Here is a 14,416-nt window from a genome sequence, read left to right as displayed (position 1 = left end):
CCACCCTACCATCAGGCATCTCACCTTAAGATACACACATCCTCCCCTTTTCACTGTTGCATTGTATTCTCCGGGGACCCCTGGCAATGAGACTTCCTGTAGGAGTAGGCGATTGGCAGAGTCCACTTGAAATTTTTTAGAAAAGCCTCCAGAAGATTGGATAGTCACCTCTGTAGCATTCCCATGCTTATTGTAAGTGGCTGCTCCATATTGGGACAGGGCTTGGAGTGCTACCACTGTGTCCTAGAAGAAATGAATGTGGGAGTCCTCAGTGAGGTAAACATTTGGAGGATGGGATACCAAAGCCCCATGTTGAATGCTGCCAGGATAACTTTAGGGTATCTGCACTACTTAAGCGTCTTCTAAAATACAGGCGTGTAGTCCACCTTTAGAATGAATGTCTCAGAGGATTTTTAAAAATTTATTTGCTTACTTATATTAAGCATTAAAAAAATATGAGAAAGGATATATCTTTTGGTAATCCCTATTTCTCCCCTTCTGCAATTTCACATCCACCTCTTCTCTCATACCCTTATAAATACCCATAAATACTTTGACTCTCTTTTATCCTACAGCTGACATTTTAAAAATCCATAAAATAAAAAAAGTGACCAGGAGGAGGCATAGAAGTAAACAGGATGTTTTTGGCATTTACTGTCATAAAGCTGATTTGTTTCAGGATTGGATTTGTGATTTCACTGGCATAGGGAACTCTTTGTGAGGGAACTCCTCCTACCAATGCAAATCAGTACCTGCGATTTATAGTCTAAGAGACTGACTTGGGTCACTGAAAAGTTCAATGACTTATCCAGAGTCACAGAGCCAACAGGCATCAGAGGTAAGATTTGACCAAGGTCTTCCTGCCTGTGAGAATGGTTCTCTACCCCTGCTGTCTTACTCCAAGTTAATATGTACATTTTACAGGCATATTGCAAATAATTTGGAATCTATGTAAAATATTTTAAATTATATTTATTTGACTTTTTGTTAATGGTTACTGAATTTAGAATAATAATTTTTAAAAAGATGTTGATGGATAAATTAAATGCTATGTCTCCTATTTAGGAGAGAGAACTATGGAATTCTGTCTATGGACCAAATTATAACTTATACTTCACCTAAAATTGTGTTTTTAAAAAACCAATGAATGATGATTGTACTTAGAGAAAACTTACAAGAAGAACAATGTGGATGCTTTTGTGGGGAGTTATGGGGTTGGAATTTGATGGATGGCACTGGTGTCAAACATAAGCTGAAATAGGTCCCTACTGACCTCATATTGGCTTAGAGAATCATCAATTAACATTATATGTGTTGTATTCTATTTTTACTTATTTTGTTAAACATTTCCTAATTATATTTTAATCTGGTTCAGGCTGGACTCAGGAGTTTTGCTGAGCCTATGGGCTATGAGTTGATATCTCTGATTCACTGTCTGTTCCAAACCCTCTCAGAGGAAGACTGGACCTCAATACCTCACGGGAAAAATTGAGGTCATTTACCCAGAGTCCTTCCTTTTCTCTTCTCCTCCTCTCACATCACTTAAGCATCTCCACTCACTCTCTCCTTCTTTACTCCTATCTCAGACAATAAAGCTGACCTCTCCCATCTTCTTGATCCCATTGACTCCCATCTTCTCTAGAAGATAGCAGATTGCCTTCACTATCATTCCCCGCCCCCCCTTCAATCTATCCTAATCTACTGGCTCCTTCCTTGCTGCCTCAAAACATGCTCTTATCTCCCTCATCCTTAAAAAAACCTCATTTACTTCTACCATCTCTGCCAGTTATTGTCCTATATGTCTCCTCCTCTTTGAGGCTCAACTCCTTCATTTCTTCTTTTCTTACTTTCTTTTAAACCCTCCTCAATCTGCCTTTAGATGTCATCATTTACCTGGAACTGCTCTCTCCAAAGTTACCAAGCGTCTTTTAATGGCCAAATCTAATAGTCTTTCCTCAATTAAGCTTTCTGTTTGACCTCTCTGTAGCACTGATCTCCTTCTCTTCCTTAATTACTTTCTCCACTCTCCTGATACTATAATCTGCTGGTTCTCCTATATGTCCAATAGATCTTTCTCAGTCTCCTTTGCCTGGGCCATCTTATTTATATTGTCTCACCTGATTATCTCACAAGCTCCCATAGGTACAATGATAATCTCTACATTGATGACTCTCAGGTCCACCTGAACTATTCCATTGCCAGCTGGATATCTCACATTGTATGTCCCGTAGGCATCTCAAACTCAACAAGTCCAAAAGAGAATTCATTATCTTTCCCCAAAAATTCTCCCCTCTTCAAAATTTTCCATTACTTTTGAGGTTATCACCTTGATTCCTCACTCAAATTCACCCCACATATCCAATCAGTTGCCAAATATTGCATTTCTTTCTCCACATCTTACACACATTACACCTTCTCTCCATTTATACAGCTACCACTCTAGAACACACTTTCATCACCTGTTGCCTGGACTATTATTGCAATAACCTTCCAATTCATATTCCTACCTCAAGGCCTCTCTTAACTCCTCTCCATCTTTTCCTCCACTGTGAAAGTGATATTTCTAAAGTGTAATTCTGACCATGTTCATCTCTCTCTTCTACTCAATAAATCCCAATGACTCCCTCTTACCTCCAAGATCAAAGTCCTTTGTTTGGCATTTATGATTTTTCAAAACCTTGTCCCTTCCTACTTATAGGTCTCTTCAAACCATAACAGACCAATACTGGTAGAAGAGGAATTGTAAAAAGGCCATCTTGTGCCTTTTCATTGGCTGTCCCTCTTACCTAGCATGTTCTCCCTTCTCACCTCTGCCTCTACATTTCTCTGGCTTCTTTCAAGATTCAAGTGAAATCCTATTTTCTTTCTTTCTTTTTGAAGACAATTGGGGTTAAGTGACTTGCCCAGGGTCACACAACTAGTAAGTGTCTGAGGCTAGATTTGAATTCATGAAGATGAGTCTTCCTGATTCCAAGCCTAGCACTCTAACCACTGTGCCACCTACCTGCCCCAAAATCTTATTTTCTGCAGGAGGTTTTTCCCAGTCCTCCAGCTGCTAATATCTTCCTTCTGAGATTGCCTTCCATCTACTCTATATATTTTGAATGTTCACGTATTTACACGTGTCTCTCCCATTGGCATGTGAAAACTTTGAAGTCAAGGACAGGGTTTTTGCCTTTCTTTGTATCTCTATAGCTTAGCACAATGTTTGCCACAGAGTATAGTATGTGACAATTGACTAATTTGATGGTGCCAACCAACCATTTAACAAATATTTATTAAGTACCTACCATGTGCCAGGCACTGTACTATGTAAAAAAATATACATGGTCTTGGCCACTAACTCCTTTTCACAATGACACTTCCTGGGATATATCAGACTCCTATAGCCATAAACATGATTCCAAGAAGGAGAAAAGACACTCAAAATTATGACAAATGGATAATGAAAGTATAAAGGATGTGGCTGTAAAGTATCAGGAATATCCCTATAAAATATAAGGAATGTAGCTCAGAGAAGCCAGTCGGAAAGAGAAAGTTTGAGAAAAAGAGAATGAATGGGAAGGGTCAAACATACAGCCTATCCTAAGCCGAATTTCCATGAAGAATTTGGCTGAATGATAATACAGAAATGTGTTTTGCATGATTGCAAATGATAACCTATATCAAACTGCTTAATGTCTCGGGGAGGTAGGGGGAGAAAAGAATTTGAAACTAAAATTTTTTAAATGAATGTTAAAAACTGTTTTTACATGTAATTGGGAAAAATAAAACATTGTTTAAAAACCTTATAAAGATAATTTGGTTGAGATTCTTGAGTTCTTCTATTAAGGAAGAAGGAATTTTCTTCCTTAGATTCTTCATGACCTGTCATTTCATTCCCCTAGAGGAGAGTCCTCCTATAGGCCCATCCTAGGCCCCATAATCCTGGTGACATGAAACTGTTTTAGTAAGGTGTAAAGAAGTAATTAGATAATAGCATTATGGAATAGGGAGGGGATCACTGTATGGGTCCTGATTAGTTTCCTTTTCAACCCTCAAAACTTTATCACCAAAATGCCAATATAAATAGTTGTATTTCATTCTGTTTCCACCATCTTCCTTCTAATTACTTCTTTCCCTTTTGCTACTTGATTTGGTGGCCATATTTAAGACTGTCCCACACCTGAGTAGAAGAGAATCCCCCATGAGGATTCTGCTGCTTGGCGATCCATTTCACAATGCTAGATGCCATCGATAGGTCCTTAGCAGACAGACTGGGAAGACCAGTGAGGTACGCAAGGAGCACATAGGAAGTCATCTCCACTTCAGCAGAAGGAGCCCGGGAGTGATAGAAGTGGGGTTCTGCTGGCTCCTGGGGTCTCTCTGGACGCTGCCAGTGCACTGAATTGTCTTCAGGGTAAGAATAGAGAGGAAATTGATACCTATAAGTGTTTAATAAGAAGCAACTGTACAATTATGCTAATTAATTCTAGCAGACCCAGAACCACAGTCTAGTTTCAGCTACAGTTGTAATAAGCAGCTCTCATATGTTATTACTTCTTTGTTTTGTGTCCAGACCAGTCATTCTACTAGTGTAGACATCAACTAGTCAGGAACCTTTTCTTCCAGTGCAGATCAGCACCTCCTCTGTAGAAGAGAAAGTTCCTCTGGAAAGGTGCTCATAGATGGTGAAGGGGTGCAGTGGAGAGAGTGCTGGGTCAGGAGTCTGGAAGACCTAAGTTCGAATCTAACCTCAGATACTTAGCTATATGACTTTAGGCAAGTCACTTAACTTCTGTATGTCTCAGTTTCCTCCTTATAAAGGAATTGTAATGAAGAGTTATCCCCATTATAAAGTGGGGATAATATTAGTACCTTCCTTCCAGGGTTGTTGGGAGGATCAAATAAGATATTACAAATATTATTAATATTTACTCAATCAATTAATAATAAATATTATTAGAACAGTGCCTGGTACATAGTAAGCACTATATAAATGCAAGGTGTTAATATCATTATTATGTCTTAGGGAGCTGCCAGAGGTTAACTGACTTACCCAGAGTCACAGAGTCGTTATCTGTCAAAGGCAGAACTTAAAGTCCTTGAGTCTGAAGCCAGCATTTTACCCACTACACTACACTATCTATATTACTCATATGGGCATCAGATACGAATTTAGTAGGATTCAGGAATACAGAAAAAACAATACAGTTAGGGAAAGGAGCTTGTAGCATATAATCTCCTTTTTCAGTATTGCTATGGTAGATGAGGTGGCAACGGGAATGTAAAAACAAAATTTTTTCCATCCTTGCTTACTCCAAAGAGAGTACTGAATCTTAACTACTTACCAGCTTGTCGTAAGGATCAAGGGACATAGCGGATTAAGGAGAGCTTTGCAAAGCATGGGTGCTATGTTTCATTGTTCAGTCATTTCAGTCTTGTCCAATTCTTTCTGATCCCAAACGGAATTATCTTAGCAAAGATACTGGAGTGGTTTGCCATTTCCTTCTCTGTCTCATTTGACAGATGTGGAAACTGTGACAAACAGGGTTAAGTGACTTGCCCATGGTCACATAGCTAGTGTCTGGGGGGAGATGAGCCTTCCTGTGTCTAGGACTGGCACTCTATCTACTGTGCCATCTAGGTGCTATGTATATGTATAATTCTCTCTGTTATTCTGAGCAGCCTTTGTATTCACGATTGTACATTTTACTTAGAAGAGGCAGTGGTAAGGTAAATAGAGAGCTGGCCCCAAGAGTGAGGAAGGACTGGGTTCAAGTCTATTTATGGACATGTGTTGGCTGTGTGACGCTGGATAAGTTACTTATACTCTAGGTACGTCAGGTAACTGTTTCAGCAAAGGTGACAACCTAAATTGGCAGAGGAAGCTTTTTATCAATTCTCTTTATACTGATGCAATTACGTGTCTGGCTGAAATAAAATAAAATGGTCCTAGCATATGAGATTGGGGTAGCGTGATTCCCCTACTGTGTGCCTCCCTACTGTACCAGGTGACACCTCAGAGAAAGTTTTGCTATAAAAACTCTGGTCTTATTATGTGTCATTTCCTGAAGAAAGGCTGAGGGTTTGAACCCAGTAGTCCAGGAGCTCCTTCCTCTTCCCAGTGGGAGCAGGAAATGAATGGAAGAAAAAAGGAAGTATTATGATAAAAGTCCCCAAAAGAGCCTTTCACCTTTCTGCACAGCCTCCTTGTCCAGTGACACTAATATCTCATTCCTTTTGCCTTGATTTCCTGCCAGGGCAAAGGCATAGGCCAACAATGCTTTGGTGTAGACATTGTTCTGGACGGTCCCACTTCGTTGTGCCGTCCAGGCTGTCTCCAGACAGTAAAGTGCATTCCGGACAACAGGGTGCTGTAAGAAAGGATGCAGAAAGACCTTGACATACGTGTTGCTCCAAGGACAAAAACAGGGGAAGGAGTGGGACCGAAGCTTGACACGGGCCACAGAACATAGAGGGTGACTCAAAAAAGAACTGAAAACTTTCAAAAATGTATTGTTTAATAACTAGGTCATATACGAACATGTCAAAACCAATTTGTAAAGGAAGAAAATGAAGAAATGTAAAGGTAGTGATCATTTGGGGCATATCATGTATTCATACATGTTATAGATAAATACATTTTTGAAAATCTTAAATTCTTTTTAAAATGAGCCTGTATTATAGTACCACTTGTTTTCAGCATTTCCATTACCTCTGAGTTTTCTGTGGGCAAAGCTACCAGTTGTCTATCTTTGAATGAACTGTGGCTATGGGGCTGTGCAGACATATGCAATTGGGGGGTAAATCATCTTAACCCATTCCTCTCCCCTCAAATTCTACAATTTTAATGCCCACAGTTCTACCCAAAATGCTGGTATTTTACCCTCCAACAGGGTTGGATGCCATATTGCTGATCATTCATTTTTATAGAGGCAACTGGGCATAATGAAATATCTTAGGGTGATGAGAGATCACATACAGAGACAGAAAGTGGTATCTCCAGCAGAGCAATGGTGATGTAGGCAGACAGTGTCAGTTCATCATCCACCCCACCCTGTAAAGAAGAGACATAGGAACACTTAGCTTTCAGATTTCCCAGAAGATTCCTTCATTCCCTTTAACTGTCACCCCTTCCTCACCTACTGTCCTGTGGAAGATCTTCCTATCTATCTATCGATCTATCTATCTATCTATCTATCTATCTGTCTGTCTGTCTGTCTGTCTGTCTGTCTATCTATCTATCTATCTATTATCTCTATCCATCCATCCATCCATCCATCCATCCATCCATCCATCCATCCATCCATCCATCTACCTATCGTCTCTATCTATCTATCCATCTATCCATCCATCCATCCATCCATCCATCCATCCATCCATCCATCCATCTCCTTACCAGACCCAATGTAACTACAAACCTACATTCATTTCTCTCATGCTGAGTGATGAATGAAAAAAAGCATTTATTTGGTTCTTATGTTTCAAGCCCTATGCTAACTATTGTGGATACAAGTACAAAAAAAGAACAAGGAGAATGACTCCACCCTTGTTGACTATGGCCAACTCCCTCACATTGTATCCCAGCAAGTCCCACGTCCTTCCTTCCCTCACTTATCTATGATAGGACTTCAACCTTCACTTTCCTCTTGTGCCCCAGGGCACGCATTACCTTAAGAGCATTGTTCAGCAGCGAACCTGAGCTTTGGAAACAGCCATTTTCTTTCTGTTTCTGAGACAGCCAGATGAGGGCTTGGTTGATGTGAGTTTCGTCTATGTAGAGATATCGCCGAGACTGTGCAAAAGTCTTGAGCACAAAGGCAGTAAGCCTGCCCAGGGAAAGAAAGAGTAGAGGACTGAAGCCTTTGTCTTGATAAGACAATTCTATACTCTTTTTCTGAGCCTTGGCTCCATATGATCTCAATGCCCACAAGAACCAGCTACTAGTAGAGCTTAGAAGAGGATTTAATGTTCTTAATGTTGGAGTTTTTGCCTCATCCCATCCACAAACCTCCTCTATTAGTCTAAAATTAAACAATTTCAATTTTTAACAATTTATGAAAGATCTACTTTGTGCAGAGGGCTGTGCTGGGGATAGACAAACATAGCAGTCTCTGTCCCACTTTCATTCCACTGGGGAGTACAATGTGTACAGAGAAATAAATAGAGGATCATTTAAGGATGGAAAGGGCATATACAGTTGGAGGGTTAGGGTGGGGGACAGGTGGGAATCACAAAAGAAGGGATGAAGTGAGCTAAGTTTTGAAGGGTGATAAAGTTTCTGAGAGGGACAGAAGAGGAGAGAGTTTTACTGACTTTCCTCTATGTCTAGAACTCTCTCCCTCCTCATATCTGCCTCCTGGCTTCCTTCAAGTCTCAGAGTCTCACTTTCTGTAAGGAGTCCTTCCCAGTCCTCCTTCATCTTAGTGCCTTCCCTCTGAGACAACCCCCAATTTATCCCATACCGTATATTATCTTGTTTATACACAATTGTTTTCATGTTGTCTCCTCCATTAGAAGTGTGAACTCTTTGGGTTCAAGGACTGTTTGGGATTTTTTTGTTGGTTGGGTTTTTGGGGTTTTTTTGCCTTTCTTTGTATCCCTAGTGCTTAGCACATAGCAGGCACTTACTAAAGGCTTGTGGATTTGACTTGACTCCCTGCGATGGGGCAATATCCCAGTTCTGTTTGGCTTCATCTTCCCTCTGATTCATTCTGTGAATTCAACCTCATCTTCCAGGTTCTTTTTCTTATGGATCTAAAGGTCTGAGCTTTTATTTTTTCCAGGCTATTGAGGAAATTTTTGCTGTCTGATTACTGATCTGACAATTCCATTTGATCTTTCTTCATGTATTTCCAGGGTAAAAGAACTACTTCATTTATAGTTCTTGTCATATGGTATAACTGCCTTCAATTATCTACCTACCTCAAAAATTTTAAGCCTCTTTCTCCCTCCCTGTCACCCCCTTACTCCATATCTTTCTATTCGTTTCTCTATCTTTCTACTTCTTTTGTAAAATCATAGACTCCTAGAGTAGAAGGTCCTCAAGGGTGACCCTCCCAAAATGCTTATTTATTTTCCACTTGAAGACCTCTAGTGACAGAGAACTCATTACCTATCAGGGTAGTCCATAGCTTTTCTGGATAGGTCCAATTATTAGGAAATTATGGTAATATTAAATAACATTGATATTATTAAATATTAATAACACATAAAAACAAAACATTTAATTAATAATTAAAATAGTCACCTTAAACTAAATTAATAACCTAATTAATTAAATAATTAATATGATATAGCTATGTTATATAATAAAATATTGAATCTTAATGATAAATATATTAAAATAATAAATTAATTTGAATAATTAAATTAAAATGATTAATAATTAAAATAAATTATTAAAAATATGAAATTGAAATCTTCTTCTTCTATAATTTTTGTCCATTGGTTCTAGCACCATCCTCTTGGGCCAAGCATAATAAATCTAATCCTTCTTTAGTCTTGGTCAAGAACAATTGTCTTAAGACAAATTGCTAGGGTCTTCTCTGTAAGTAACAACTGAAGCTTTTCTAGATTCAGTTCCTAGCATTTCTAGATGACAGACAATGATGCCTAGAGTAGAAGTCCAAACTGTGGCCCAAGGGTCAAATCCTGCACTGTGAGCTAAGAATGTTTTTTCTATTTTTAAATAAAACTATTTTAAAACCTAAAAGTTACTCTGACCTTGAATTTAGCCATAGGGCCATAGTTTCCCAACCCTCACATTAGAGTAATAGTAGAATTTCTCAATCAGAAATTCTTGGGTCTTGCAGTATACTTTATGTCTGAGTAGGAATCCCCTTTAACAGACTCACAGCAGCAGCATTTCAGCCTTTGATTAAAGAACTCCCTTGATGGGAACTCATTACCCTGTCAGGAAGTTCATTTCACTTGTGGACCACCATAGTGCTTAGGAAACTCTTTCCTGATACCAACCTGAAATCTACAGCTCTGTGACATTTATTCATTTATATCTTTTTGGGTGATAGAAAACTGACCTTACTTCTATGTGACAGATCTTCAAATAGTTGAAGACAGTTATCATACCAATCTACCCCAAGTTTCCTATCCTCAAGCATTACTTCACTGCTTCCTTCACCTGATGCTGGTCTGATATGATGTTGAATCCCTTCACCTGTGATCAGAGGAGGTCATTCTCCTCTGAACATGTTCTAGCTTGTATCAATGTGCTTCATAAAACATGGGAGTTCAGGGAGTTCTGACTCCAGATATCAGAAGGCAGGGAAGAATGAAGAGGGACTACATTGGCTTTGCTCTGGATACTCTGCTTCTATTTCTCCAGTTTGAAATTGCATAAGATTTTTATAGCTGACATACCTCATTAGTGATTCATGTTGAACTTGCAATCACTAAATTGGGATCTTTTTCATAGGAATTGTTGTTTAAGAATTTCATTTATTTAATATCTAATTAACAATAACTTAATTATTAATTATTTTTTCCCATCCAATGACTGAGCCTTGTTATCACAGGACCCGGGGTGACAATGCATAGTAAAACATCTTACCAGGTATTACTGTCGCTGTGTTGAAAAGTGCTGTAGGAGCCATCTGCATGCTTATAGTTTAGCTGCCGCTGGTAACCTAAAATAGGATGTTTTATCAAGTTCATCTCATTAGAAATATCTTATGGCAATCCAGGCTCTTTATCAGTGTGGGTCAGGTTAGAGAGGGCACTGAAGTGCATTAGACTAATTCTATTAGACAGATCCCCCAGGAGTGTGGAAGGTTCTAGTTCCAAAAATCTTATGAGATGGCCAAAAAGGGTTGCTATGATACCAGATGTTTTCCAGGGAATTGCTAACTCAAATATATTTGTGAAGGGAAAAGCTAACATCATGGGATACAGTTTCCTCCCCTTTTCTTACCACTTTGAAGGAATCCAATTGCCTTGGATTTGATCTCTGGTGTTAGCTGGTTTGTTTCATTCAAATAATCCAGGACATAAATGTTGGGAGCAAAAAGGGCCATATTCTGCTCCCCGCAGCCATAGGGCATCTTGAGGAGATTTTGTGTGTCTCTCACAGCAGATCCAAGGATGTCACCTATGAAGTAAATGGGATTGAGAAATCAGAGACACTAAATAGGAATATGGATGAAAGACAAATAATTCATCTTTGAAATCACAACTGAAAAAAATGACTTACAAATAGTGAGGAAGTGAAAGTAGAGAGAAATTAGGGAGGGTATGGGTCTAGGGAAAGTTAAGAGTGAGACAAATGAGAGAGATTCATAGTAATGTAGAGCCAGTCCATTATCAATTATGCTGTCAGGGCTGGTGGTAGTTATCCATGGAGAATTTCAGAAAAACTGTAGGTGAGGTGGGAGCAACTTATACCAGTCCTAAACACTTACCAAGAGAATGGGGAAAGAGGTAAATTGGGATTTTCCTAGTCTAGCTCAACATCTTTTTTGCTGATCAGATACAGAATCCCTGATTCTACGTCTTCGTGGTTTATTGGTTGTCTCTGGACTTTATTTTGCTGCTAGTTTAGACCCAGCCCACTCTTCAGACTTCATTGTTCCCATAACAGGCATATTGAACTTCTTGATCAGCAATCTTCATTACCAACACCAACGTGGGTTACCTCTGACTGTCAAGCTCTATTTGTTATTACGGTACTTCTCCCCCAGTCCTACTTTGCACCCACACTCTACACTGCAATGTCTGTACTAAAAATCTCTTCCCTACTCTCCATCACCACAAGAGACCTTTGGTTAGCAACCATTGAAAGCATATAGCTGCATGGGCAGGGCGAGAGAGAAAAGGACAAGTGGGCAAGGGAAAAACGAAGGACTATGGTCATGAATTAACGATTAAATATGCAGTTGAAAGCGATGACTCACTCACCCAAAACTGAGAAATAGGCTCTGGCTGATCCTTCCACAACATTTGGTGGGAGTTTCAGGGTAATTTGTTCAGACAGCTCACCACCTTGGGAAAAAAGCAAATCAGATACAAGGAAGAAAACTCCCTGTTGGCATGTATGTCTCTACCTGGGGAAAACCATGACTGGGGCTATAACAGTGATCATTCATAAGAAGTCTTAAGGATATTGATAGAATTGTAGAATATGAATCTTGGAAGCAGCTTTTTCTCCTACGATTCTATTCTCAGAGGCAGCTAGGTGGTGCAGTCGTAGGGCATTGGACCTGGAGTCAAAAAGATCTGAATTCCAATTCTGCCTCACTGATTAGCTGTGTGACGTCGACCATCATCGGTCTCAGTTTTCTCATCTGTAAAATGAAGATAGCGGTGGCACCGATCTCCCAGGGTTGTTGGAAGGGGAGATAATATGTGCAAAATGTTTGGCAAACTTCAAAGCCCTATACAAAAGCTGGCTGTCATCACCGTTATCATCGCCATCATCATCATCATTATTGGACAAGGCCTTCTCGTGAAGAACCACAAAAAGGAAACATTTCTTTCCTTCCTTCCTTTCTTCCTTTCTCTGCCTTCCTTCCTTCCTTTTTCTTTCTTTCTTTCCTTCCTTCCTTCCTTCCTTTCTCTCTCTCTCCCTGGATATATTCCAAGTACACGAGGAGCCAAATAATGGGATCTGTAACCTAATGTCATGCCCTCTACTCCAGTAAACTCATCAGATTTCATGAGATACACCGGGGCGCCATTTTGATAGGAACCTTTTAAAGATAAAAAAAGAACAGAATTTGAATATTGGCTGATAATAATATTTCTTCCATCACCACGTCAATCTTGCTAAATTTTATGAACTTGAGAGGTAGAAAATGAGTATTTATCTACACGTCACATTTTCTTCAGGCCTTCTCTCCACTATCCGAAGTTTAAAGAACCTCACCCACGAAAGCTAACCACTTTTTAAAAAGAGCAAAAGAAAGGAATCAACATGAGTGTGTCATCTGCGTTAGGAGAGAACACCTACTCTAGGCTTCCCTATCCTGTCATGCTAAATATTCGCCAATGCTCATGTACTTGTTTTAAAATAGAAAACTCTCAAGGAAGTGAGAATTACTGAGTTATTTTGGTCCTTTCCAACTCTTCTTGATTCCATTTGGGGTTTTCTTGGCAGACATACTGGAATGGTTTGTCATTTCTTTCTTCAGCCCATTTTACAAATGGGGAAATGGAGGCAAACAGAATTAAATGACTTGCCCAGGGTCACACAGCTAGTAAACGTCTAAGGCCAGATTTGAACTCAGAAAGAAGTGTCTTCCAGACTCCAGGCCCAACACTCTTTATCAACTGCACCACCTCGCTGCCCAGAATAAAAATAGGAAGGATAGTAGTAACTCATCTTTATAGAATACATTGAAGTCTCCCAATCACTTTTACTACTACAATTCTGTTTAGTCTGTAATGCAAATAGTAATACTATAATTAGGTTTGTTATAAATATGATTATAATTACCTAATATAATTATGTTTACTATTAATAATAGTATATTATGTATTATTATATGTATTGTACATATTTGTCTCATATATTTGTATATATGTTATCCTCCATTTGCATGTAAAATGTTTTATCGGTGAAGAAATTATACTCAGAGATGGCAATGATTTATCCAAGGTCACATAGCTAGTAAAAGTCAGAGCCAAGATTGAAGCATAGATCTCTTGATTCCAAGTCAGCACTTTCCCCAACATTTTGTCATTAACCTTTTAGCTCCTTGTACATTGAATAATATAGTAACACACCTACAGAGGACATAGAGCAAATACTAATGATGCTGACAGTGAAGGTTCTGACAACTCATTCTGCAGAAAAAAGGTTAAGTCCAAACTTGAATCACCTTCCCTTGTGGAATTTTCTCCCCTTGAATAAATAAGATGATGACTTTTTACATTGTCCCACCAAATCAGCACCCTTCTCTCAAGGTCATTGTAATTCAGTTTCTCCTGGGGTCAGTCTATGGCTACTGTCCATCCCATACTATTTTTGTTCTTACCTTTTGGGCAAAGCAAGGAGTTGAAAGCCTCCTCCTTTTCAATCCCTTCAGGCTTTGGGAGGAAAAAAGAAAAATGCAAAAAATGAGAAGGGACTGAGATTTTGGGTGAAGAAAGAATGAAAATAGTAGTATAAAGAAGGGAACTTCTGCTTGCTATGGTACTTATAGGCTGATCAACTTGTTACCGGCTGGTTGTCTCAATGCATTTTTGAGGTTCCCTAATGCTTCCAGGATCAAATACTAAAATCTTCTGCTTAGATTTCTGAGCCCCTTAAACCTGGCCCCTTCCTACCTGTAATGGTAAGGGAATTTGAAGATTTTCCCTGCCCCTTAATAAGTTCATGTGGTCTGCTTTGAGCTGTGGGCCAGCTCGTAGCCTGAGTCACATGAAGTTGATGGTGAAAGGAGCTTGGTGAAAGGGTGGAGCAGGAAGAAAGAGTGAG

The 14,416-nt window shown here is 39.3% G+C and overlaps 1 protein-coding gene across 1 annotated transcript in view; it reads right to left on the bottom strand.

Annotated features, from left to right (window-relative positions):
* A2M (alpha-2-macroglobulin) overlaps window positions 1–14,416 on the bottom strand; it is a 77,789-nt gene that overhangs the window by 12,224 nt on the left and 51,149 nt on the right. Inside the window, exons 22-30 of the mRNA XM_072653680.1 lie at window positions 13,974–14,025; window positions 11,896–11,979; window positions 10,913–11,089; window positions 10,553–10,628; window positions 7,655–7,811; window positions 6,965–7,039; window positions 6,176–6,356; window positions 4,166–4,392; window positions 25–243 (exon numbers count right to left, since the gene is read on the bottom strand). Of these exons, the coding sequence (XP_072509781.1) occupies window positions 25–243; window positions 4,166–4,392; window positions 6,176–6,356; window positions 6,965–7,039; window positions 7,655–7,811; window positions 10,553–10,628; window positions 10,913–11,089; window positions 11,896–11,979; window positions 13,974–14,025 (1,248 nt within the window). The remainder of the gene's footprint in view (window positions 1–24; window positions 244–4,165; window positions 4,393–6,175; window positions 6,357–6,964; window positions 7,040–7,654; window positions 7,812–10,552; window positions 10,629–10,912; window positions 11,090–11,895; window positions 11,980–13,973; window positions 14,026–14,416) is intronic.

The sequence above is a fragment of the Notamacropus eugenii genome, chromosome 3, assembly GCF_028372415.1.
Source record: "Notamacropus eugenii isolate mMacEug1 chromosome 3, mMacEug1.pri_v2, whole genome shotgun sequence".
Lineage (NCBI taxonomy): Eukaryota > Metazoa > Chordata > Mammalia > Diprotodontia > Macropodidae > Notamacropus > Notamacropus eugenii.
The sequence above is the reverse complement of the archived record's forward strand: the minus strand, read 5'-3'. Positions and strand labels throughout refer to the sequence as shown.